Source organism: Carcharhinus amblyrhynchos, chromosome 1 (genome assembly GCF_965287045.1).
Source record: "Carcharhinus amblyrhynchos chromosome 1, sCarAmb.v2.hapA, whole genome shotgun sequence".
Lineage (NCBI taxonomy): Eukaryota > Metazoa > Chordata > Chondrichthyes > Carcharhiniformes > Carcharhinidae > Carcharhinus > Carcharhinus amblyrhynchos.
Genome location: NC_137324.1, coordinates 96,253,887 through 96,281,146, shown reverse-complemented (window position 1 = coordinate 96,281,146; position 27,260 = coordinate 96,253,887). Strand labels below are relative to the sequence as shown.

Here is a 27,260-nt window from a genome sequence, read left to right as displayed (position 1 = left end):
GGGCCCTTCTTCTTTATGTGAAAGGTCCCATGAAGCACAATGAAAGGCAAGTTCACGTCTAAGTGATTGATCTAATTAAGGTATTTAAAATAATTTTGGGATTCAATAGGATAGATAGTTTCAGGAGTCCAAGGTGGGTGGGCAGGGCTTGATCTTAAAAACTAGAATTAAGCCATTTGGTTGTGAAATGAAGAAAGACGTACATAAATGGTACTAGAAATCTAGAACTCTCTTCCCAGAAAGCTGGGGATGCTGGGTCATGTAAGTCTTCAAGATTTGAAATCAATAGATTTTTGTTAGGCTAAATCTGCATGGATTACAGAACAAAGGTTTGGAATAGGAGTTTAGGTGCAGGCTAGCTATAATTTAATGGACTGGCAGAACAGGCTTATGAGCTCCCGTTTCTATTGGTATGGAGGACCTAATTCTGTTGAAAGTCAGAATGTTATGCAAATATGGCTAGTTCAAAAACTGGTTATCTGTATTCGGCTACAATTCATTGAATACTTGTAGGAAGTATATCCAGTTTTGCAAGACAGGTACTTGAATGCCCAGAATTGTTTCAGTAGCTTTGGCATGATAGAACATTGCTTCTGGTAGAATTTAAGTTTTATTTACCAAACATTGAATTTGAGAGCTTCCTTATGTATTTCCACACTTGGCAATTTGCACTGTCCCTTTTGTGATGTACAGTGATGCAGAGTGGTAAGAGGATTCTGGAAACAAATGTGTTAATCCCCTATGGTGAAATAGTACATGGTTTCCAGAAGTCTCATACCACTCTGCCATGAGATCTGTTCTTAGAGCTGCCTTCCTCAACTGTCAAACTACTTCCAAAAATAAGTGAAACTCTCTTGCACGTCATGGTTCTAGTGGTGCATATATAAATGAAGAATAAACAAGCTGCAGTGCTCAGTAGGGAGTGGTACATCTTCAGTTTTAATGACACTGCTAAACCACAACAACAAAACTTGTCTCACACTCTCTCTCTCACTCTCAAAATGTTTCTTTATTGCAAAGCTCCAACCAGCTTTGTTCTGTCACTTGAATACTTTAACTCATCATCAATGGCAGTTTTGACAAGTTTTAAAGGTGCACAATTTAATCTGAAGGCATAACTTTAATATGTGCCAATCTTTATAGATTAAACAAATCTATGTCCAGCACTCTTGAGCTCAGCAAATGTTCTCCAAGAGGAGAAGGGCTTATCAGCTTTGAGTTAGAAGCCAGGACTCAGAGTATATTCCTCTATTTAAATTTTGAATTGATGCAAATTTGGAAGGTGGGCAAAGACACACAAAATCTGAGCCACGTTGTACTTTGGAGTGAAGGGAGATATGTCTTGCAATCAACCTAATTAATACCCTTTAATAATTATCCAGACACCAATTAGCATTCACTTCATCAGTGACCTGACTTGAGAATTGGTTTTGCGTAATTGCTAATTCTGTTCGCTGAACAACTGAATTTAATATTGGCAGTGATAACTATTTCTGAGCAGAGATTGAACTTTGCATATAAATCACTGCCCTCATAGCATCATACACTACTTTCTTGAACTTGCAGTACTGTTAGTACTCTCAATTAGTTGGAGAAAGAAAATCCAACAGGTAAGATGAAAAACCAAGTTTGTTTTATTTGATTCTTCTTGGGTGCTTGATTTATTTGATTTATTATTGTCACATGTATTAGTATACAGTGAAAAGTGTTGTTTCTTGTGTGCTATACAGACAAAGCATACTGTACATAGGGAAGGAAAGGACAGAGTGCAGAATGTACTGTTACATTTGTAGCTGGGGTGTGGAGAAAGATAAACTTAATGTGGATTAGGTCTATTCAAAAGCCTGATGGCAGGGAAGAAGCTGTTTTTGAGTTGTTTGGTACTTGTCTCAGACTTTTGTATCTTTTTCTTGATGGAAGAGAGTATGTCTGGGGTGCATAGGGTCTTGATTATGCTGGCTGCTTTTCCGAGGCAGCAGGAAGTATAGACAGTGTCAGTGGGTAGGAGGCTGGTTTGTGTGATGGACTGGGCTTTGTTCACAAGCCTTGGTAGTTTCTTGCAGTCCTGGACAAAGCAAGAGCCAAACCAAGCTGTGATACAACCAGAAAGAATGCTTTCTATGGTGCATCTGTAGAAGTTGGTGAGAGTTGTAGCGGACATGCCAAATTTCCTTAGTCCCCTGAGAAAGTAGAGGTATTAATGGGCTTTCTTAATTATTATGTCCAGATGAAGGGACCAGGACAGGTTGTTGGTGATCTGGACACCTAAAAACCTGAAGCTTTCGACCACTTCTTCTTTGGCTCCAATGATGTGTGACATGAACCCAATTCTTGGGTTCATGTCACACTACCTGTAACCCCCACGACTTGCCTGGGCTCGCAAAATCTCACTAACTGTCCTGGTTGGAGACAATATGTATCTCTTTAACCTGTGCTAACCCTCTCTCCACTCATATTGTCTGTACCTTTAAGACTTGATTACCTGTAAAGACTCGCATTCCAACCTTATTTTGTAAATTGTGTTTGTGTCTTTATAAGCTCTATTTGTGAACAGAACTTCCACTCACCTAATGAAGGAGCAGTGCTCTGAAAGCTTATGGCTCGTGCTACCAAATAAACCTGTTGGACTTTAACCTGGTGTTGTGAGACTTCTTACTGTCCCAATAATGTAGACAGGGGCATGCCTTCCACTACACTTCCTGAAGTCGATGATTATCTCTTTCGTTTTTGTTGATTTTGAGGAAGAGATTATTTTTGTTGCAAAACTTCACCAGATTCTCTATCTCTTTCCTGTACTATGTCTCATCGTTGTTTGTGATCCGACCCACAACGGTGGTGACATCAGCAAACTTGACAATCGAGTTGGCGGGAAATTTGGCCATAGTCAGAGGTGTATAGGAGTATAAGGGGCTGAGCACATAGCCTAATGGGGCATTGGTGTTGAGGATGATCGTGGTTGCCTATTCTTACTGACTGCGGATTGGGAGTCAGTAAGTCTAGGATCCAGTTGCAGAGAGAGAAGCTGAGCACCATGCCATGAAATTTGGAGATGAGTCTTGTAGGAATAATAGTGTTGAAGGCTTAGTTGTGGCCTATGAATAGGAGCCTGACATAGGTGTTTTTGTTATCTAGGTGTTCCAGGGTAAGGTCAGCGAGATGGCATCTGCAGTGGACTGTTGGGGTGTTAGGTGAATTGTAATGGATCTAGGTAATCTGAGAAAAAGAAATTGATTTGTGCCATGACTAACCTTTTGAAGCACTTCATAATGATTGATGTCAGAGCCACCAAATGATAGTCATTAAGGCACGTTGCCTGGCTTTTCTTTGGCACCTGCATGATGGTTATCATCATGAAGCAGGTAGGGACCTCAGATTGGGATAAAGAGATTGATTTATTTATCTATTAATACCCCCGCCAGCTGGTCCACGTAGGACTTGAGTGTTTGTCCAGGTACCCATCTGGGCCAGTTGCTTTCCATGGGTTGACTTTTGAGAAGGCTGTTCTGACATTGGCAATGGTGACCTTGAATACAGATTCACCTGATGTTTCCGGGATGGAGGTGTGCTTTCACTGACCTCTTGCTGAAAATGGGCATAGAATGCGTTGAGCCCTTCGGTGAGGAGTGCATTGGAGCCAGTGATTATACTTGCCTTCAACTTGTAGGAACCGCCTGTTATATTTTACAGAACTTGCCATAGTCGCTGGGAGTCCATGCCTGGGATTCTAGCTTGGTCTGGTACTGTCTTTTGGCATTTTTGATGGACCTCCATAAATCGTATCAGGCTTTCTTGTATAGGTCAGGTTGTATTTATCTGCAGACAGGGTGTTTAATGGGTGAATGTACCAGACATCCCCCATCAGAGAAATAGCAGAAACTTTGAGAGCAACTGTCACTGTGGTCAACATGACCAATTGGAATAATCGTTTTCCAGACCAGCAGAAGAAAGAAAACCCAACCAATAACATGCAGTAACAATTGGGCATATCATGGCAAAGGGTATTCAATCGTGTCCTGGTACGACAACATTGAGTCAACATTCCCAGCAATCACTCTGAAGTTAGAAATCAAAACAGAAAATGCTGGAAAAATCCCAGCAAGCCTGACAGCATCTGTGGAGGAAAAATAGAACCAATGTTTTGACTCAGGACGATCCTTCGTCAATCTGACTTGGCTCTATTCTCTCTCTATAGATGTTGTCAAACCTGCTGAGATTTTCCAGCATTTTCTGTTCTTGTTTCAGATTCCAGCTTCCACTTTTAACCTTGAATTCAGTCAGAATTCAGTTTGAAACTGCATTGACGTGTGCTGTCTGTTAAATTTAAGGCTGAATTCCAGCCTGTTGAAATGGATTGCAAAGCTTCACATTGGTAGAGTTTAATTAAACAAGCACAAAAAATGTATTTATTGTCTTGTGTGCAAGATATTTTCCACTAAAATTTAGTATGTTCAACATAAGCGTGAAGTTGCCGGGATGTGGGAGTGGTAGAGAACAGAGCATCATGTCCCAGGCATTCTAGCGCAACCCTGTTTTTTAATTTTGATTGACACAAAAGTTCATTGTGCAAGCTGATCAAATTAATAAATATTAACAAACTACAAGCACCAATTGAATCTGAGATGCCAGCTTGAGGACTGCAAAGTGAACTAGAGAAAATAGATTAGTTGCTAACAAAGGCAGATGAAATGTATGATGAAAAAGCTTCATAAAACAGCTAATCATGAGATTGAAAGAGAAACACAGATTTGAGAAAATTTCATGCTCAACTTGATCAGTTTATTGCAGAACAATAAAGCAAAGAAATAACCCAAATATATAGAAAAAGCAAAAAGTTAGAAGAAGCTTAGCTATCCTGCATAATGTAGCAGATCACACTCTGAATGCTGTGTCTCCTGAGGCAGAAGGGGTACTTCCACTGGGGAGCTGATTGGAATAACACAGACAGGACTGGATTGGGAGGGAGAAAATTTAATTTCAGTTTTAAAGGGATTTAACAAAGAGGTGCCCTCCTAGAACTGTACATTATAATCAAATTATTGCATCTACAACTCTGCTTGTTAATATTTTTATTATAAATGATTAAACTGCTTATAGAAGATTTCAGTCTGGAAGTACTCCTCCCTGTTATTGAAGTTCCTGCAGTGCTTCCATTGGAAATGTTAGGACTAAAACAAGCATTGAATTATTGTCAGCATCCTGTGTGTAGATTATACTTTAGCTTCTCACCATATTTCACCTGAAGCATATTTGGATTTGATGCTCTTAAGTGCAACATTCCAAGACATTGACTAGTAAGACCGTAAGTGGTATGTAATATCAGTCACTGCTTCAAACTAAACTGACACCAGGCAATGGAATGAGAGTTAAAACTAGGCAAATTTAGGACTGATATTGGAAAGTTCTTTGCACACTGTAAATACATGAACCATTTCTAAGTAAAGTTTTGGAGGCAGAAATTTTGATTATTTAAAAATAGAACATTGTGATGGAGAACTGCAGGACCTGGATGAAAAAGCTGCATAGCTTCTCTGTCAATGTCTCTTGTGACCTACCTGTAATCTGATTTAAGTACGAACTGAGTTGATGAGAATACTTAGTTTGTTCATATTACCATTAACAAGTATGTACTTTGCACCTAAGCAAATCTATTGAAAGTGTACACTTTTCTACTATTAATTAACCACAATCGAAACAAACTTTATTAAATTAAAGCCATATCTAGGATTGTTTTCTTCAATTTTCACTAGCATGGTTTAAATATCTCGATTGTTGGCACGTTTAAGATTTCTAATGGAAAGCTAGACTGTTCTAACTTGATGGAAAGTTTTAAGTTAATGTAGAGATTTTTTCACATGCAAATTTAAATTTTCCTCTTCAGACTATTTGAATTATTTCATGGTTAAAGCACAGTCTGCGTTTGGTGAAGTTTGTTTTTTATTTCTGTCTTCTATTTGTGGATATTTCCTGACCTTTGCTCACTCTGCAAGGTGAAGTCTTGCTGTGGTCAGAGATGTGGCTCAAATCTTTTGTTGAATTCTAAAATGTTTCACCACGTGCTTGGAATATGTAAACCTCTGTGTCCTATAATCTTAGTCTATGCGATAAACTACCCTTCAGTCTATTAAAAATAATCTCTTGTTGAAAACATCTGTAGACCTAAACTGGATGTGTAACCCTGAATTGGGTTTATTGGTTGATGTTATGTATACTCCAGTGGGAAAGTTGTATAATTTGTGTGCTTTCAACATCTTGATTGGCAGGCTTGTGAACTAACCATATAGTGCTCGGTATCAACTAACAGACTTGCTTCAGACATATTTTTATACCTGGTATTATTGGTGTACGTTTATTATAATGAAACGTTGGGAAGGCAGCAGTATAAGTCTTTCAGAAGAAAATTACCTCCAAATACTTGCACCATTCAGGACGGGGAACTGAAATTTAGAAAATATTTTATGAAATACTGATGTATATTATATAAAGAAACATGGTGTGTATTGGTGGTTTGTTGATGGAATTCATGTCTGTCACGCAGAAGGCCCGGGTTCAATTCTCAGCCAGTGCAAAGCCCCTTCTTTTTTGGGTAGCATGGTGGCACTGCTGCCTCACAGCGCCAGGGACCTGGGCTCAACTCTGGCCACGGGTCACTGTGAAATTTACACTTTCTCCCCTTGTCTGCATGAGTTTCCCCTGCGTGCTCCGGTTTCCTCCCACAATCCAAACGTGCGGGGTAGGTTGATTGACCATGATAAATTGACCCTAGTGTCAGGACGATTAGTAGGGTAAACGTGGAGTTATGGGAGTAGGGCTTGAGTAGAGTGAGGTTGGTACAGACTTGATGGTCCGAATGCCCTTCAGTACTGTAGGATTCTATGAATACATGTAAGCATCAAATTGCCATCCTACAAACCTTTGATTTAGGACCATGGGATAGAATGCATGGGGATGCAAATTGTGATGATCGAGATCTGTTATTGACAAAACTGCTTTGTGTTATATTTGAGACTTGAAGCAATTTTGTATCAGCTTTTCATTATGGTATGCTAGAATAGACAGAATATAATAAAGTGAGGATGTGTGATTGTGTGGAGTATTTTGGTGGAATTATTCCATGATGCAATATGTTGCTGAAGCTATCTTGATCTGAAACAGCAACTGCCAAAAATATTAAAGGCAAAGGGAATAATAAAGTATGAAACAAAATTCAAACATGTCCAATGGTAAAAGTGAAATAGAAAATACTGTCAGCATCTGTTTTGGCTCATGTAAGCTCTTATTAATTGGAAATTTTTTAACATAGCAGTGGGTATTGATGTATCTTCATTCTCCAACTATTGTTTTCTGTTGACCTACAGCTTGAGAAGTAAATATTTATTATCCTGTACTAGCTGTATCAGTTACTTTGATTTCAATTGAATTTATAAGATATACTAAATGAAGTGGCTAGTTTTTATCAGTAATGCATTAAACGCTTAATGCCTCAGTTGTCAAGTTATTTTGCTTGCTGTAATCTTGTTTAATTGGAGAAGTGTGCGTCTATTTAGCAGTCTACCTGGGAATAACCAACTTTGATGTTGAATGACACTTGACAAAGAGACAGTAAGAGTCTTCATTTATTTTTTTCCAGTTTGTATTGAGGGGTTATTTATGATGTACTGAGGCTTAATCTCATTTTGCATTAAATTGGTTCCAATAGTATATTTAAAATTTTAAATTTTGTAATGTTTGTAAATTATGAAGTTTTTTTCACTTTATAATTGTAAAGCTGCATGAGACTGGAAGTAGACCATATAGATTTACCTTTACCTGCATTTTGCAATTGGTGGAGAAACATTCAGATAACCTTCCTTTCTGTTTTTGCCATCAAAGTAGACAATCTCACATTGATCCACATTGTATTGTATTTGCCCACTATCAGCCTGACCAAGTCACCCTATAGCCTCACAGCATCCTCCTCACAGCACACACTGCCACCCAGTTTAGGCTGTAAATTTGAAGATATTGCATTCAATTCCTTCGTCCACATCATTAATGTATATTGTGAACCCTAACCCTGATGTTGCACCCCACTAGTCACTGCCTGCCACTCTGAAAAGGACCCTGCCAACCAGCTCTCTATCTATGTCAATACATTACCCCTAATACCATGAGCTTTAATTTTGCTCACTAATCTCTGGAATGGGACCTTGTCAAAAGCCTTTGGAAGCCCAGGTACAGAACATTCACTGGTCCATTCTTGTTCACTCTACTGGTATATCCTCAAAAAATTCCGGAAGATTTGTTGAGCATGATTTTAGTGAATCCATGTTGACTTGGACCAATCCTGTCATTGCTTTCAAAATGCTTGGTTGTTACATCCTTAATAATTGACTCCAACATTTTCCCCACCACTGATGTCAGGCTCTGGACAGATTTAGTCTCTGTAGCCTGGAAAAAAAAAGATTGAATTGCTTTTGAATCTGTTCCGAGAAGATTCACTCGACTTGTTCCTGGACTGAAGGGGTTGGCTTATGATGAAAGGTTGGGCCCATACTGGAATTTAGAAGAATGGGAGATGATCTCATTAAAAACACATTCCAGATGGGACTGCAGTTTAAGAATACAAGGTCATCTCATTTTAAAGACAGATGACATTTTCTTTATCCCTCCGAAGGTTATTAGAGTGGAGGCTGAGTCCTCTTACAAATTGTTGCCAGATAAGGATCTCTGAAGTTCTGGAGGTCATACAGGAAAGTGGAATTCCGACCACAACCGGATTAGCCATGATATTATGGAATAGTGCAGTAGGCTCATGAAGGGGCCAAGTGGTCGTCTTCTCCTGCTTCTGACTCTGATGTACCTTTGCTTACAAATTTCCATCAGGTCACCCTTCAGTTTTCTCTTTTTTTTAGAGACAGGTTCCTCATACTGTTCAACATTTCCTGATGGTTAAATGCTCTCAGCTGTGGTGAATTGTTGTTTCACCTTCTCAGGGCAATGGGGTGGTATGATGGTATAGTGGTTAGCACTGGTGCCTCACAATGCCAGGAATCTGAGTTCAATTCCTGGCTTGGGTCTGCATGTTCTTCCTCTATCTGCATGGATTTCCTCTGGCTGGTGCAGTTTCCTCCAACAGTCTGAAAGATGTGCTGGTTAGATGCATTGGCCATGCTAAATTCTGCCTCAGGCACCGGAGTGTGGCGATTAGGGGATTTTCATTGTAACTTCATTGTAAGCCTACTTGTGACATTAATATATAAACAAACAAATAATGTGTTTGTCATTCGTTACGCTTACCCACGGACTGAGTTTTTACAGTTGAAATGTCAAGGCAGTGTGGTGTCAGAAGATCTTGGATCCGCTAGGAAAGGGCAGGCAACAGTATGACAGAGTTCTAAGCGTGCAGATCCCTGAAGCTGGCAACTCAGATGGACGAGGTGGCCAAGAAGGTGTATGACATGCTGGTCTTCAATGGTTAGGGTATTGAGTATAGGAATTAAAAAATCATGTTGCAGCTGTATAACACTTCTTGGTTAGGCTGCGTTTGGAGTATTGTGTACAGTCTTGGTTGCCACACTACCAGAAGGATGTTGATATATTGGAAAGGGTGCAGAAGAAATTCACGAGGATATTGCCTGGTTTGGAGGATATGGACTATGAAGAAAGGTTGAACAAACTTGGATTGTTTTCATTAGTGTGTCAGAAGATGAGGGGGGACCTGATGGAGATTTAGAAGATTACAACAGGCTTGGATAGAGTGGATAGTCAGTCTTTTTCCCAGGGTTGAAGAGTCAATTTCTCGGGAGCATAGGTGGAAAGTGAGGGGGGAAGGAGTCAAAAGAGATGTCAGGGGCATGTTTTTCACACAGAGGATGGTGAAAGCCTGGAACGTGCTGCTGGAGGAGGTGGTGGAAGCAGATTCTGTAACGACGTTCAAGAGGCATCTGGATAGATATGTGAAGGCAGGGAGTATAGAAGGAGATGGACCACATAAAGGCAAGAAAATATTAGATTAGAGAGGCGTCTGTGTCGGCTCAGACTTGGGCCGAAGGGCCTGTTCCTGTGCTGTACTGTTCATTGTTCTCTCCAATTTGTCAATCTTTGAGACGTACAGAGTGTAAACCAGGAAATGGAAATTATAATACTGTAATGTACAGTCAAGTACAGAAAACAAAATAGAGGAAAAAATGTGATTGAAAAAGATTGGGAGAGAGATAAGAGCAAAAAGTAACATTTTAAAGTTTTGATTTAAAACAAAGTCCAACAAAAACTAAAATATAAAAAAAAGTGGCTCCATTCTTGTAAATCTTCAATACCAGGGAGGTTGTTTGGAAGTATGTCAGTTTTATCACAGTTTTTAAGAAATAATTTACGCCTAAATATATCAGCCGTAATTTTATCTACCATGCTTGGTGAGAACTGGTGACCAGGACACTGGGGAGGAATCAGTTCCCTTCTTTTGCAAAAAAAAATCTTGAGACCTTTTATGTCCATCTGAGAAGGCTAATGGAACCTTGGTTGGTGGTTTCCACCAACAGTGAAGCCCTCCCTGAGTACTGCTGTCAAGTGTCAAACTAATTTTCTTGTGCTCAAATCTTTGGAGTGGAATTTGAATCTACAGCTTTCTGATCTGGAGCTGAGTGAGGAGGCAAGAAGGGAGGAGACAGTAGAAAAGTAAACCAAAAAGTGCCTCCATAGCAATGAAAGGAACAGAAGTGTTTGAGAGAAGGGTTGACATGGAGAAATTGACCTTTTCATGCACAACCTGCAACAAGTACGGTCTGCAGCCATTGGTTTATTTCCCAGCCATGCTGCTCACCACCTCCCACTCAGACAACAAGAGAAACAAAGATGACAAATAAGTGGGAAAGGACTAAAGGCAGAGAAGGGGAAAAAAAGAGAGACAAACAAGAGGGGTGGAGTGAAGCATAAAGATGGGTACAGGAGTAATCCATAATAAAAACTGAAAATGCTGGAAATATTCGGATCAGACAACATCCTTGGAGAGAAAAACAAGAATTAACATTTCAGCTTGATGACAAAGGCCATTGATCTGAAGGATAACTTTGTTTTCTCTCTCCACAGATTGCTGCCTGACCTGCTGAGTATTTCTAATGTTTTTTTTTCAAATTTTCTATAGTGTTGCACATGGTAAATCTGAGGATAAGCCAAGGTATGAAGTGTGACAATTTAAGAAGTACATGTTATACTCTACAATTCCTGTTATGGTAGGAATTGTACTCTAGTGGGTCTCTTCTGATATTGATGAGCTGTTGTTGTTTGTCCATCGTCATCGATGAGGACCTTGACACCATTAGTCATTTTGAGGCTGGTTGTGGTGTGTCCGAAGATGACTGATCAGGCCAATTTGGGCACAATGTCCTGCCACATATTGGACAGACTTGTGTGGACCCTAGTTGCTACGCTGGTGGCTCTGGACTTGCGCAGCTCGTGCTTAAGTTGTGCCTCAGCAATACACCTTGCTTCATGAGCTTGACAACCTTTGTGGATGAGACAGCGCCAGGTAGGGCAGTTTTGTGCCAGCGTTTCCCAGGTGGTCGTGTCAATGTCAAGCGACTTCAGGGAGGCCTTGAGTGTGTCTTTAAAATGTTTCTTCTGTCCCCATGCAAGCATCTTCCAGCAGAGAGTTCCCCAAAAAGGAGTTGCTTGGGTATACACTCGTCTGACATACAGATGACTTGACCTGCCCACCGGGTCTGCGCTCTCATCAGCAGTGGATGGTAGACTTGCTCTAGAGACAACTTCAGTGTCTGGTCCTTTGTCTTGCCAACGGATGCGTAATATTCTGCAAAGACAAGTCATGTGGAAATGATTGAGCTGTCTTGCGTGCCTTCGATACATAGTCCACGTTTCACAGGCATACAGGAGGGTAGTGAGTACCACGGCACTGTAGACCTTCAGTTTTGTTGCTGGGCTGATTCCTTGATGATCCCATACGCTAGAGTGCAGTCTACCGAAAGCAGAACTTGCCTTTGCTATTCTGCAGTTAACTTCTGCATCAATAGTCACTGCTTGGGAGAGGGTGCTGCCAAGATAAGTGAATTTGTCCACAGCCTGTAGTTTCTGCCCCTTGACTGTGATTGTGGGTTCTGTGTACAGTGCACGAGGAGCAGGCTGGTGCATGACTTCAGTCTTTTTAATGTTGATGGTGAGTCCAAAGTTGTCACAGGCAGTGGAAAATTTGTCCATACTGACTTGCATCTCTGGCTGTAAGCCAGCATACAGGGTGCAGTCATCAGCAAAGAGGAAATCTCTCAGAACAGTCTCTTTCACTTTGGTAATAGCGTGAAGTCTCCTCAGGTTGAAGAGCTTCCCATCCACTCTGTGCTTGAGGCTGATTCCAGCAACACTGGCATGGCAGTAAACATCATGCTGAAGAGTGTGGGTGCGAGCACACAGCCCTGTTTGACGCTGTTGGTGACTGGGAATGCCTCAGAGGATTCTCTGCCATCCAGTACTCTGACCATCATGTCATCATGGAAATGGTGTACCATCTGAATGAATTTGGGGGGGGCAGCCGAACTTTGACATGATCCTCCACAGGCCTTGTCGGCTTATAGTGTCGAAGGCTTTCGCGAGGTCAACGATGGTTGTGTAGAGCTCGCGATTCTGTTCGTGACACTTCTCCTGAAGTTGGCGTGCAGCAAAAATCATGTCAGTAGTCCCACGATCTTTGCGGAAGCCACACTGTGACTCTGGAAGCAAGCCCAGCTCCAGATGAGTGACCAGATGATTTAGCAGGACTCTTGCAGGGGTCTTTCCTGTGATGGAGAGCAGTGAGATTCCTTGGTGGTTGTCGCATACTTGCCGATGGCCCTTCCTCTTGTAGAGGTGTACGATGGAAGCATCTTCAGGTTCCTGAGGAATGGATCCTTGCTTCCAAAAGGACTGGAACAACTCAGTGAGCTTCTCGATATGTGCAGGACCAGCAGCTTTATAGATCTCTGTGGGTATGGCATCTGCCCCTGGGGCTTTGCCACTGGATAGTTGGCTGACAGCTTTCGTGACTTCAGCTACTACTGGTGGATCATCCATGGCGCTGTTGATATCAACCAGGGGAATCCTGTCTCTTGCCTCATCGTTAATAGATGACAGTCGGTTGAGGATGGCTTCAAAGTGCTCAGCCCATCTCTGCAGGATCTGATCTTTCTCTGTAATGAGAGTTGTACCATCTGTACTCAGGAGGGGGAACTCCTGAGAGATTGAGGTCCGTAGAGAGTGTTGAGGGCTTCATAGAACCATTTCAAGTCGTTTCTGTCAGCGTATCCTTGTGTTTCATCTGCGTTGGCACTCAGCCAGACATCCTGCATTTTACGCAGTTTGTTCTGGAAGCCCTGGTAAAAGCATTTTTCTTGGCAGCTGAAGATGGATCGTTCTGACAGGCCCGATGAAGATGGTGCTTTTCAACAAGTAGAGCCTGTATCTCCTCCTCATTCTCATCAAACCAATCATGCTGCTTGGGGGTAGAGGGCCCGAGCATCTTCAACGCAGATGTATGGATAGCGTCCCTGAAGTGTTCCCAGTCATCCTCAGTGCTGCCTGCAAAGTGTAGGTCAGCAAGCTTGATTTCTAAATCTTCAGCCAGTGCTGAAGCTATGCTGCGGTTCTTTAGCTTGGCCGCATTGATTCTTTTCATAACCTTGCTTCTTTGTGGTCGCCTCTTGGGTCTGATGCAGAGCCTCATTTTGGAGACAATGAGCCTGTGATCTGTCCAGCAGTCAGCACCACACATGGCCTTGGTTACTCTGACATCCTGTCTGTCTTCTCTCCTGACAACGACATAGTCGATAAGATGCCAATGCTTAGAGCGGGGGTGCATCCAAGAGGTCTTGTTACGGGTAGGCAGACAGAAGGTTGTATTGGTGATGAGGTCATGTGCTGCACAGGTCTTCAGTAAGAGTAGGCCATTACTGTTACACTTGCCCACTCCATGCCTCCCAATGACTCCCTGCCAGATTGCAGTCACATCCTATTCTTGCATTGAAATTGCCAAGCAAGATCAGCTTGTCAGTACTGCTCACTGCTGATAATCAGGTGTCTGGTTCTTCGTGGAACTTCGTCAGTAATATTTCACTATTTTAGAGAAAATGAAGAATTGCTTTCACAGGATGAGGTATATGACCTCAGGATGTTCTGAAATGATTTATTATCAATTAGTATTTTTGAAGCATAGCCTCTGTTGTAAGGTAGAAAACCAGACAGTCAATTTGCAGACAGCAAACTCCCACAAACAACTATCAGTTAAATGACCAGATAATCTGTTGTTGTAATATTGGTTGAGGGATAAATATTGGCTGAAAAGTGGACGAGTACCTATGCTCTTCAAATAATGCTTGGGTTCTTTACGTTCACCTGAGAAGGCAGACAGGACCATGGTGTAATATCTCAGCCAAAAAGATAGTATGCTCAATGATGCAGTCCTACTATATAAGGCTAGTAGTCTAGGTCACATGGATGATTCTTGAAGGTACAGTCTTATGAATCAGATGCTTATCATTGAGCCAAGGTTAATACTTCAAGATTGTGTTGCATTGGTAGGAAAGTGACAACTGGTGTATGATGCTGGAAGTATGATCGATGCAAGACTTAAAACACGTTTCTAGTTTGGCTGAACTAGTATGGATTGCTTAAGGTAAATTGACTTTGTTTTCATTCACTGAAGTATTATAAGATGAAATGTTGCAGAACTTCTGGTGTGGAAGAACTCATCCTTCTTCTTAGGCAGTCCCTTTGGAAGCAAGACATCCTTGATTCTATCTGATTTGATGGGTTCTGAGTCCAGTACATAATCTGCAGCTTCCACCATGTGATAGGCAGGTGTTGCTTGAAGGGGTGGGTAGATTGGAGGTTTGTATGCATTCCCCCTGACGCCGTGACTTTGCCACACCTACTTTGACAAAAGTACGTGTATTCAGCTTTGGCTAAGATCAAGTGTAGCATCGACATTCTGTACATGGTTGCATTAGGTTACATTTTGGCTTCATTTGAAGTAATTTTTAAAAGCGGCATCTGGCGTTCTGGCTAAGTTCAAATGAGATCAAGCCTTGGTCGAGGTGCAATGCCTACTTTAACCAGCTTGAATCATGCAGATCAAGCCCAAGACTGGAGTTGAGAGCCCTGTCTTGTCAGCTTGGATCGAGAATGTCTCAATTCTGAATTGGACTTGATTTGATTGAATTGGAATAAAAATAAAAAAAAGTGTTCAGTGCCTTCCCAAACGAGTCTTCTCCATTGTGGCTGGTTGCAAGGGTCTCCTATAAGGCCGTTCGTATGTTCGACCTCTGCAGAGCATTCCTAAAATATTTCCATTGTCCTTCTGGGAATCTCCTACCATGACCAATTTCCAAGTAGAACAGATACATTGGGAATCTGATAGGCATATGAACAGCATGTCCTGTATAGTGGAGCTTATTTTGAGTGTTTACTGTCTGTTCCTATAAGAATGCAAAGTAAATAGAGCTCAGAATTTGATTATTTAATCAGGAACTTTGAAAATTGGAACATGCTTGTTGGACGTTTTTGGCTTAATTGCAAGGTACACATTTAAAAAAAAATTGCATTTGTAGCAATGTTTCATCTGAATGTGATGTGCATCTTTTAATATATTGTAAAATATAATTGCCAGTGGATTTTTTTATTTATTGGATATATTGTTTTAAAAAGGAGTGTTATGCTACGAAATGGAAAATGTATTTTTGTATAAACAGAAGGCATGCTGGGGATAATTGTTGGAATGGTTATTTCTTTTAATGGGAGGGCAACTAAGAGGGTGATAGGTGAAGAACAGTCAGCCTTATAAATGAAGTTATTAAACTACCAATCCATCTTGAGATGTATATATAAACCTCCTTTAAACATTCACTGAAAATGAGCTTTCAGGCTCCAGGCATCGAGTGGGAGATTGGGACTCACTGGATTGCTCTCTGGGGAGCAGGCATGAACTCAATGAACCAAATGTCTATTCTGTACTGGAAATGACTCTACAACTCTTCATTGCTAGGAGATGATTTGATTAAATTAAGACTATTGTCTCATATAAAGGTTATGGGCTAAATATCTTCTGTATTGAGCAAAATGGTTGCTGAGACATTCAGCTCAGTTTAGGTTTCTTGGTTTTGTGGCTGAGTCATAGAATCCCTGTAGTGCAGAAGGAGGCCATTCAGCCCATCAAATCTGCACTGACTCTGCAAAGCAGCATCTTGCCCAAACCTACCCCACCCTATTTCCGTAACCCCAGACATTTACCATGGCGAATCCACCTAGCCTAAACATTTTGGACACAAAGGTCTTTAAGATCTTCAGGTCTTTAATTGTAGGAATGATTTCCAATTTTGGGGTTGAGTGCTGAAGGAAGTGACAGGAGAATTGGTCTCAGTGGTATAGACTGGGGTATGATTTTGCAAGAAAGGGATAACCTATTAGTGGACACAGTAATTAAACTGCCAAAATTTCAAAGAATGAGATCTCCAAATGAAAAATCTTAATGACTAGCCTGTTTTTGTTTCCGAATTAAGCAAGTTCAATTATCTTACACAAAAACAGAAAATGCTGTAAAATCTCAACAGGTCTGACAGCATCTTTGGGGCGAGAATAGAGCTAATGTTTCGGGTCTGGATGACCCTTTGTCAGAGCCAATGTCCTTTCTATTTTCCCTCAGGCCCACGCACTGCCCTATCCCCCCAACCCAGCGCATTTACAGTGGCTAATTCACCTAAATCTATGCATATTTGGATACTAAAGGGCAATTTAGCACAGCCAATCCATCTGACCTGCACAGCTTTGGACTGTGGGAGGAAACCAGAGCATCTGGAGGAAACCCACTTTGTCCTAGATCTAAATTGTACTGTTTAGTGAAGGCATAGGTGGTACTATGGTTTTGATTTACAATTGAAGAATGATCAGTAAATTATTGAAAAGATTTTAGCTATGAATTTAAGCAGCTCTGCAAGAAATACTTAAGAGTTCCCTAACCACATCAAGTTTGAGATTAAATTTGTTCTGCAGTTTTTAACTCTGCTTTCATACAAAGCCAGACGTAAATGAATGGGGTTGAAAGCAGAAGATTTAGCAATTAATGATGTGTGGTCAGTGGAACATACTTGAGGTTTCTGCACCTGATTAGTCCCAAATTCTCTTGTGCTCCTCTTTCTTCTTACGGATGTATGTTGGCAGTAAATTGAGCAGCTCATAAATTTTACTTATCTCTAGCAAGTGACTGGGCGCTTGCTTTAAAATGAAGTATGTGTTTTTGTTTTGATTATGCATTCTGCATTGAATATAGATTAGTAGTATTATTTTGGTCCAGCATATTTGTTAATGGAGTGAGCAAAGATAAAAAGACTTGTATTTGTAGTGTTTTCATGATTGCAATATCTCGTATTACTTTTGAATGCTGTTGCTAATATAGGCAGCACGACGACTAAATTGCTTGTAGAAAGCTCCCACTACAACAGTGAAATAAATGACTAGATAACTTTTTATTGATATTGTTTGGGATACTGGGTGAACTCTTCTGAAAAGTGCATTGTGATTTTTACAACCACATGGTTTAATTTCTCACTGACAAGGGAGCAGTCTGATTTGAGATCATATTTTAGGAGTGGGACTGAATTCTTGACCTTCTACCACTGAGCTGAGGCTGGTCCTTTTACTCTCTGCTCATATATGGCATTTGGTCATGGTAAATAAAAAGAAATCCTTGATATTCAAATAAATTCACTATTTATTAGTTCCTTGTTTCTCTTTTTTTCCATCAAGGTAATCAAACTGAAATGTTAACTGTTCCTCTGCACAGATGCTGTCTGACCTGAGCATTTCTGGCATTTTCTCTCTCAATTTCAGATTTCCAGAATCAGCAGAATTTACCTTTTTTTTTGTTTCTCTTTTTTCTATTTATTTTCTAAGACTGATAATGTTCTGCTTTGAATGGGTATTCTGTGCTTCCTCAGACATTTTGAATCGTGGTTCAGTGTATTGATGAGCTAATGTGGTCGGACACAGTTTCATCCTTTCCAGTTTTGTGTGGTTAGACCATGATCTTAGTGAGAAAGTGAGGGATAGGAAGAGAATGAAGAATCTTATTAGTGAGTCACCATTGCATGTATGCGTACACACAAAACTGGAAAGGATGAAACTGTGTCTGACCACATTAGCCCATCAATACAATGCGAGTTGTGCTCAGGATATGAAGAGCAACTTTTCATCAGGAAAGACTGGGAAATGAAGTTGTTGAATTGACTTCCTACATTTTTAGTCAAGCTGCAGCTGAATTAAAGCTACTTCTCATGCTTAGTTGGGCCTATGGGGAACTTTGAGCTGAATTCTGAAATTTGTGTTCAGAATTATCCATCCCATTGACTTCACCACAAACATTGAATTGTAATTTGGGTATTTGTAAGCAGAATTATATGCATATCTCTAAGGAGGTTTTCACTCAAAGCTGAGTTTGATGTAGAGCACTAACTTTGTATTGCTTTGCAAGAAGTGTTGTTAAACCTGTAGCTGCAACATAGTGCGTTGATGTAACAGTGTAGCAATAGCAGAGGACAGAAACGGGGAATGTGGTTATCTTTAACACAAGGTAGCATGCTAGTTAAATATGTATGGAAAACTTAGGTTGTGTGTTAGGTACATTATGGAGTAATCAGATAAACATAGCAGACTTACGAAGGGAAGCTGAAGGACAGTGGGAAAGTTTCTGGTGCTCTTAACTTCAAGGTTGATTTTTTTCCTTCAAGTGGCAATTCTGCTACTGCCAACGATGTAAACAAGATAACATTGGTTAGTGTACCGCCTCTGGAGGGAACAAAGTAAATAATTTCCATTTTAGCATCTGGAGGCAGTGTTGTATTGACAGGAAGATGAACAAAATCGGCTCAGCCTACCTGTATTGGTCAGTAAAAGAGTTTGAACTCATTGGCCTCTACAGACCAACCCTTGCCATTGTAAAAGGTAGGCAATCAACCACGCAAATCAGAATGACAACTTGAAACAGCTGTACATGCGTCAGCAAATAGTAAATGCATCTAGAACATTGTATTACCATATTGCTTCATATTTTCTGTGACCTCGGGGCCTCTTTTTGTGGTGGAAAATTCTGACTCTATCAGGCAAAACCAGTAAACAGAAAAGTGCTTGTGATCAACATTTATTAGCAACCGCACTTGGGCAAATTTTTCATGTGTATAATTGTTATATAGGACATCCCTCCTTCGATTTGTTTCACATTGATTTTTGTCCTTCCTAGTCATATCACGAGCAATGTGTCTTCTAAATGCAGGTGCAGTATGCTATTCCTGCTTGCTTGTCTTGACATTTTTGTATGTTCAGCAGTCAACCAATCGATCCTTCTTCACCCACTCGCGTGGGATTGATCAGTTTGTTTCATTCACAATTATTTACACCTTTGATTTAGCATTTATTTATTTCCTGCCTGGTTCTTAGAGCAGCCATGAGAAATAAAGTATAACTTCCTCCATCAGGACTGTTTTGAGTCCTTGGCAGTTGAATAGAAGGTCAAAGAGCAGGTATTTATCCTGCGCTTACAGGCAGCGTATCAGGGAAAGCAAAGCAGATGTTCGGAAATGTTGGAAAAGTTTGACTGGGTACAGGGAGGGAAATCATCTCATGGCTCAGATAAAATTTGCACCCTGGAAGAGAAACAGTGAAAAAACAGAATTGAAAACTCAGCATGTAGAAAAGGCAAGAATGTGAAAAATGACAGGTGACTGTACAGATAGTCTCATGCCTCATAAAATTTGCAGTTGTCAAATTTATTTTTCAAAGCAATTTGCACATTTTATTTCTGATCTGAATAAAGATACTTTGAATAATCAATGGCAATGTGCTACTTGTTTCCCTAAAATCATTGGGTACTAAATACAAAAAGGGAATAGTAGGAGGTGTTTGGTGTGATCAGGTTATTAATGGCTGAACTGTGGTTGGTTCATCGATAATGGAGATTGATTTGGGGACAGTGAGGACAATAGGGGCCCCTTCTCATAGGTCTGGAAGGAATGTGGATGGGATTGTTCATGCGCTTTGGCTGTATGTTTCTTTAGTTTCTTTAAATTGTCTCCTTTATATTTTGTGCCATTGTCATTTCTGTCATTTGATTGCTAAATTAAAGATCATTCCCTTTCTTTGGCTCTATTCTGATTTGCAAGCTGTTTCTCAAATCTTTCAGGTTCAGATACAAGTTTATAGATGGGAAATTTTAACCGTACCTTTGTCTCTTCATAAATGGTGCCTGACCAGAGTGTTTCAATCATTGCTTTTATTGTAAGTTATCAACATTTTGCTTTTCGTAATAAGTTGTATACAGAGTACTAATAGCAACAAACTTCTTAAAGTACAAAAATGTACGAACAGCTTGTCCAAAGTTTATCTTTCAAAGTTACTTGAAGCATCAACCATTGATGTCCTAATACAACTATATTTCTCCATGATTTAAAGCATTTGATATTGTCTATTTGAAGTAAAATTTCGAGAAAACAAACATCAGGTTTCTTCCCCCCAGCCCCATTGTTTCAAATAAACAACATAAATGAAATGCATTGAAATATGGATCAACAAAGATCCCTTAGAAGTGCCGTTGTCAAATTTTTCAAAGCAATTCGCACATTTTATTTCTGATCTGATTTAGGATACAGGTGTATGAATAACCAATGGTAATGTGCTGCTTGTTTCCCTAAAATCATTGTTATCTATACAGTCACCTGTCATTTTTCACATTCTTACCTTGTCTACATGCTGAGTTTTCAATTCTGTTTCTTCACCGATTCTCTTCCAGGGTTGCAAATTCTATCTGAGCCATGAGACTATTTTCAGCATCTGTAGATAAATTTTGTGTATCCTTCATGGAAACTAATTTTGGTTCTGTTTAGGTATTGTACTCAACATTATATATTGACAGCCAGCCAGAAAATAATTCTTCAGGTGGGCTGGATGTTCTAGTTTCTGACAAGTTCTGATGGGGGTTCTAACTTTCTTAATTTATGTGAGGAGAAACAGAAGCAATTATTAATTTTCCTGTGTTGGAATCATAAGTTACCAGGCTGATTCCAGGAATGGCAGAACTGATGTATGACGAGAGATTGACTAGGTTCGGATTGTTTTCGCTGGAATTCAAATAAATGAGGGGGGAATCTCTTCGACTTAAAATTCTAACAGAGCTAAATAGGATAGATACAGGGAGGATGTTCCTGATGGTGGGAGAGCCCAGAACCAGGGGCCACAGTCTGAGGATTTATGGTAGGTCATTTAGGACAGAGATGAGAAGACATTTCTTCACCTAAAGGGTGGTGAGCTGTAGTTGATGCCAAAATATTGAATGTATTCAAGAGGCAGTTAGATATAGCACTTGGGGCAAATGGGATCAAAAAGGTTATGGGGGAAAAAGCAGGATTAGGCTATTGAGTTGGGCGATCAGCCATGATCATGATAAATGGCAGAGTAGGCTCAAAGGGCCTCCTGCCCCTACTTCTTTGTTTCTATGTTTAAAAACAGTTTAAATCATTAAATAAAAGCTCTAAACTCAAATGTTTGGAGTGAATCTCTGCAGTTCAAAAGACTATACCAGATAAATGGATTGTTTGTAACTCTGATATTGAATTTTGACATTATGTCTGGAGTTTTTGTCATCCAGAGTGCTTGAGGTTCTGGTCATTAGAGACGAAATGATGGAAAAGCCTCCCCTGTGCGTTGCTACACTTGCAGCTTCAACAAGGACTGCAAATCCATTGTAAGTGGGAGGAGCAATATCTCTATGTAATGTAACTAAAAGAATAAAATATTTGAGGAAGAATAATTGCGATGTCACAAAGCAATTTATGAAAAATGGTAGTTAAAAATAACAATGATGTGGTACGTACTTGATGGTGGTTTTGAACTAAAATTCCATAATTTGAATTAAGTAATTTTTGAATTGAGTAGAATATGTCAGTGAAGCATTTTTGTTTTTAGTTTCAGTAATCTGTGCAATACCATGTGTGCATTCTGATCTAGTTTCATAATTTCCTGAACTCCTACTGTTGTGTTGAACTTGCTGGAGGACCGCAGTAAACATTAGAAATGTTTTCCAAAACTGAATGATCTGTGAGCAATCTCGAGGGATATTCTTATCAGTTGAATGCTCATTAAGAAAGGCATAGATTAATTGAGGGAAGTTCTGCGTGGATTTGTTCAGGGAAGGCTATGGCTGACTCATTTGATTATGTTGCTGCTTCCTCAAAATTCATTGAGGGTAGCATGTTTGATCTGTCTGTGGATTTTAACAAGTCTTTTGACAAGGTCCCACGTGGCATACTGATCAGGAAAATGAAAGCTGATGGGATCCAAGGGCAAGTGTCAAGTTGCATCTGAAATTGGCTCAGTTGCAGAAAGCAAAGGACAATGGTCAGAGTGTTTTTGTGACTTGAAGGTTATTTCCGCTGCAGTGGCTTGGTGCCAGTTCCCTTGCTTTTCATAGTATTTATCAATGACTTAGAATTAAACGTAAGGGACATAACTAAGAAGTTTGGTAGATAATACAAAAATTGCTAATGTGGCTGATATTGAGGTAAAAAAGCTGTAGGAAGCCGTGGACAGAGAAGTGGAAAATGAAATTTGAATGCGGAGTAATTCATTTTGGGAGGTCAAAGGAATACAATAAATGATAGGATACTAGAAAGTGTAGAGGGACAGGGACACTTTGGAGTATGCAGCTGCAGATCCTAAGAAGCATGAGGACAGGTAGACAAGAAGGCAATAGAATACTTTCCTTTATTAGCTGGGTCACATTATAAGAGTGAGAGGATTTCATTAGAATTCCATATAACACACTAGTTAGATCACAGTAGTTCAGGTTGTCACACCACGGGAAGCATATAATCATACTCAGGAGGTTAAAGAGGAGATTTATGAGATACTACAAGGGCTGGAAATATTTGATAGGCTGGATATATTTTCTTGGTGTGGAGATGCCAGTGTTGGACTGGGGTAAACACAGTAAGAAGTGTCTCCAACACCAGGTTAAAGTCCAACAGGTTTATTTGGTAGCAAAAGCCACTAGCTTTCGGGCCTCTGATCCTTTGTCAGGTGAGTGGACTCATCTGTGGATCCACTCACCTGATGAAGGGTCAGAGACCCGAAAGCTAGTGGCTTTTGCTACCAAATAAACCTGTTGAATTTTAACCTGGTGTTTTGAGACTTCTTACTATATTTTCTTGGAACAGAAGAGGCTGAGGGTCAATTTATTTGAGGTGTACAAAATTGAGGAGTAAGATAGACTGGATAAGAATTAATTTATTCTTGCAGAGACTGAATTTATTTAGCTTGTAGCCTTGACAATGGCTGGATGGAATTCTTTAAGCCCCCTTTCAGTAATCCAGTCAGTGGACACTCTTTAACAATATTAATCATTGTTGAACTGCATCCTGGATGGTCTTGATAATGCCAATGATTGTTGGATGGCTGCACAGAGGCCTTGACCAGTTTGGGAAATGTTTAAAAGGGCCTCTGCTGTGGGAGATCAAAGCCAGTTGGACAAGTAGTAGATCTATGATAGTGATTTCTGGTGGGTGTTTTCTTCTGCCTTAGGTACTTAGATTATCTTCATTGTGGTGAGTTTATTCATACGGGTGATGTGAGGGAAGTAGTACAGTTGTTTTTTTTAACGGCATTCTTAAGTAAGGGCAGAATAAGCTGCTTTAGCACCTTTTCTGTTACAATCCCCCTTTTGATGTGGATGGCATGTTGTGGGGCAGTGTTCCTCAGGAACTGGGGGAGGTGAGTTGGCCAAAGAGTATCCACCAATGAGAATTGTTGAGCTGAATCATGGGCAGTTTGTACCATATTAGTATGTGATATTCCACAATTGAGTACAGGATTGTAGCAGGAGCAGAAGCCATTAGAGTCTTGGCCACTGTCAGTTATCAACCAGTTTACTGAGCAGATTGTTCTGGGTTTCACTTTTTTTCCCTCCAATCTTGGAGGTGCTCCCTGTATGTGAAGATTCCATCAAGGATGACATCAAGATAAACTGGATGGGGATTGTGCTTTAGTGTCTGGCCATCCAGGGTGATGTTCAGTTCCTTCTTAACGTTGGCATTGTGAAGGTGGAATATGCTAGAGATTCTGGGAGCGCAGTTTTAAACTAAGAGGGCAATTAAGGTGAAATTCTTTCTCAGATTGGTGGCGGGGGTCTGACATTCACTGCCTGAAAAGAAATGATGGGGGCAGAAATCCTGACTGCGTTTAAAAAAAAAGTTTGGTTTTTCTGTTCCAGGAAACATACTTGGCTGTATGTGCCAGGCAATGGACCAAAAGCTGGAAAGTGATGCAGGTGGATAATCCTTTTTTGGCTGGCATGACAGACTGGATTGAATGGATTCCTTTTGTGCTCTAAGTGTATATGATTCAAACTGAATTAAATGGTTTACTCTAGATTTTATGGCTGCATAATTGAATTATCAAAACTCAGCTAATTTGTGATTTTATCACTTTGAATAAAAATTCTGCATTTCAGCGTCACTTTGAAATCTTTGTATTGATTCTTCAGACAAAGATCAGGAAATGTTCATCTGACAAACACATTAGATTTATGAAGTCTTTTGATTGCTAAGATGAAATACAACAAGAGGTTTGACTAATTTAATTGGCTAAACATGAAATGTAACCTACCTTGAATCAGGAGTTTTCCGCAAGGAGTCTGTTTGAAAGTTTGGTAGGTAGGTTGTATTATTTTTATAAATATTTTGTCACTTGATTGAGTGTTGGTGGGGGCAATGGGGGAGATTGTGGTGAGGAAAACAAGGAGCACCTTTACTACTTTGATTTTGTGTATCAGTAAGTCTGTTAACATTACTCTGTAGTCACTGGAATGTTTATGAATAGTTTGGATTACTTGTTTGTTCTTTTTGGTTCTTCCTTGATACACAGGGTAGAAAGAATAGCTCCAGAATCTGTCTCCCACAACTTTGATGTGTGATGCATCAACCTAATTTTTGGGAACAAAATACTGAACCTACAGATAAACTGAACTGTGACATATTTGGGCAACTTTATTCTCCTGCACTATATTTTGTTAATATTGCAGTTATTCTCAAATATGTTTTATTTACTTTACATAGAGTTCAATCCTCAAAGGTTTGTGCTATCACTGCTTAATATTTTAGGAGGTATCAGAATTTTTTTCATACTGTATATCAGAAATCAAAATCATTTTCTTAAATCATATTCTAATAATTTTAGTTTACTGGATTATGATATAGCCCCATTTATTGTTGTGGTACCCAGTGGATGTGACTCCATTCCTCACCTTGGGCATGGGTTATAATATGAGAGGTAATTTGGTACAGTTTAAGTTGGAAATAGTTTCAAGGCTGGGTGAGTTTCTGGCTTGCTTGGGCTTTGTCACCAGTACCAGGTGTGTATCAATTTTTAGCTGGTGAAAGTACAAGTTAAATTAGCTTTCTGCTCTGGTTACATAATTATTTGTGGCACAAAAGAGGTCATTTGGCTGGACATTCAGCCTGTCATGTCCAACTAGTTCACCATGAAGCATTTCTATCTTTTGACATGAATCCCTATAATTGTGGTATTAAATGAATATGCATCATGTAGTGGGCTTTGTACTGAAATTTTCAAATCAGGAAATGAACTACTAACCTGGGTTAGATATGAGCTGGGTCTGAGCTTTGAGAGTGCAGAATTTTGTAATGATCACCGGAAACTCACTTTGTGTAAGCTTTTCAGTTTAACGTCTCACTTAAGAGGGAAGCCAGAGAAGTACAAAGACAAAATTGGATGTGAAGCTTTAGCATGCAAGCCAAATTGAGATCTGTGGAACAGTGCAATGAAGTGAGTAAAGAAAAGCAAGTGGGGCTGGGAGGGACCGAGTTGTGGGCGGCACGGTGGCACACAGCGCCAGGAATCTTGGTTCAATTCCCGGCTTGGATCACTGCAAAGTCTGCATGTTCTCTCCATCTCTGTATGCATTTTCTCTGGGTGAAAGATGTGCTGGTACGGTGCATTGACCTGAACAGATGTCGGAATATGGCGACTAGAGGAATTTCACAGTAATTTCATTGCAGTGTTAATGTAAGCCTATTTGTCACTAGTAAGTAAACTTTATAAGTTCCACATCAATGAGGTCATTGAACATAAGAACATAAGAAATAGGAGCAGGAGTAGGCCATTCAGCCCTTTGAGCCTGCTCCGCCATTCAATAAGATCATGGCTGATCTGTCGTGTCTCAGTTCCACATTCCCGCCCTCTCCCCATAACCCTTAATCCCCTCGCTTATCAAAAACCCATCAACCCGCATCTTAAAAATATTTAGCGAGGTAGCCTCCACCACCTCAACGGGCAGAGAATTCCAGAGATTCACCACCCTTTGAGTGAAGAAGTTCCTCCTCAACTCCGTTCTAAACCCCCCCCCCCCCCCCCCCCCTTTATCTTGAGGCTGTGCCCCCTAGTCCTACTGTTCTTTCTGAGCAGGAAGAGCCTCTCCACCTCTATCCTATCCATCCCATTCATCATCCTATACGTATTGCAGAGGCTAAAATTAAAATGAAGTTAAAGGTCTTTTATCTGAACGCATGAAGCACCTGTAATAAGATCGATGAACCAGTGGCACAGATGGAGGTAATTTTTTAAGTTCATTAAGTCATTGTGCCACCACCTCTGCCGGATATGTTCTGCCAGTGGGACAGGACATTCCCAGGGATGGTGACATTATCTCACCCAGAATGCGAATTGTGCTGATATTTTGACTACCTGAATAGAATGACTGAATTTCATGCAATACATTTCACATTCAAGTAATTGAATTATTTGCGTATGTTAAGTTTTGCTTGAATTACGTAACTTTTAGTTGTAAATCCAAAGACTTAAGGTGGGAATCCTGAAAATATAGGGGATTCTGAATAGATCTGCAAATGCCCATTGGCTGTCTATATTTTACTGCTTCTGTTGACTTACTGACATTTTTGTTGTGATGAGCCAGTAAACAACTTCTGCTTTAGTAGTATTTTTGCCTTTGTTTTTCAAGTAACATTCAACACTGAATACTTCAGGGATTAGCAGGGCAATCCCAGAAATATATTTGCAAAGAAACTCATGCTAAAATGTGAAAACCATTGTTAATAAATTGTACAATGAAAAACCCTTAATAGGCGAAGAGGTGCTAATTTATGTAGCTAGTTGAAATTGGCTGAGATGAAAATAAATCAGAAATTGTTGACAGTGAGTAGAAAGTAGGCAGGAGGTAGAGAAGAAGG

At 40.1% G+C, this 27,260-nt stretch overlaps 1 protein-coding gene across 2 annotated transcripts in view; it reads left to right on the top strand.

The window, feature by feature from the left end:
• Positions 1-27,260, top strand: part of rbpjb (recombination signal binding protein for immunoglobulin kappa J region b) — a 106,285-nt gene that overhangs the window by 4,570 nt on the left and 74,455 nt on the right. The window contains exon 1 of one of the 2 annotated variants that reach the window (XM_080189188.1): positions 26,010-26,079. The exons of the other annotated variant lie outside the window; for it this stretch is intronic. Within the exon in view, the coding sequence (XP_080045314.1) occupies positions 26,078-26,079 (2 nt within the window). The 5' untranslated portion in view covers positions 26,010-26,077. Of the gene's footprint in view, positions 1-26,009; positions 26,080-27,260 lie in introns of those variants that run through there. 2 annotated transcript variants of the gene reach the window in all.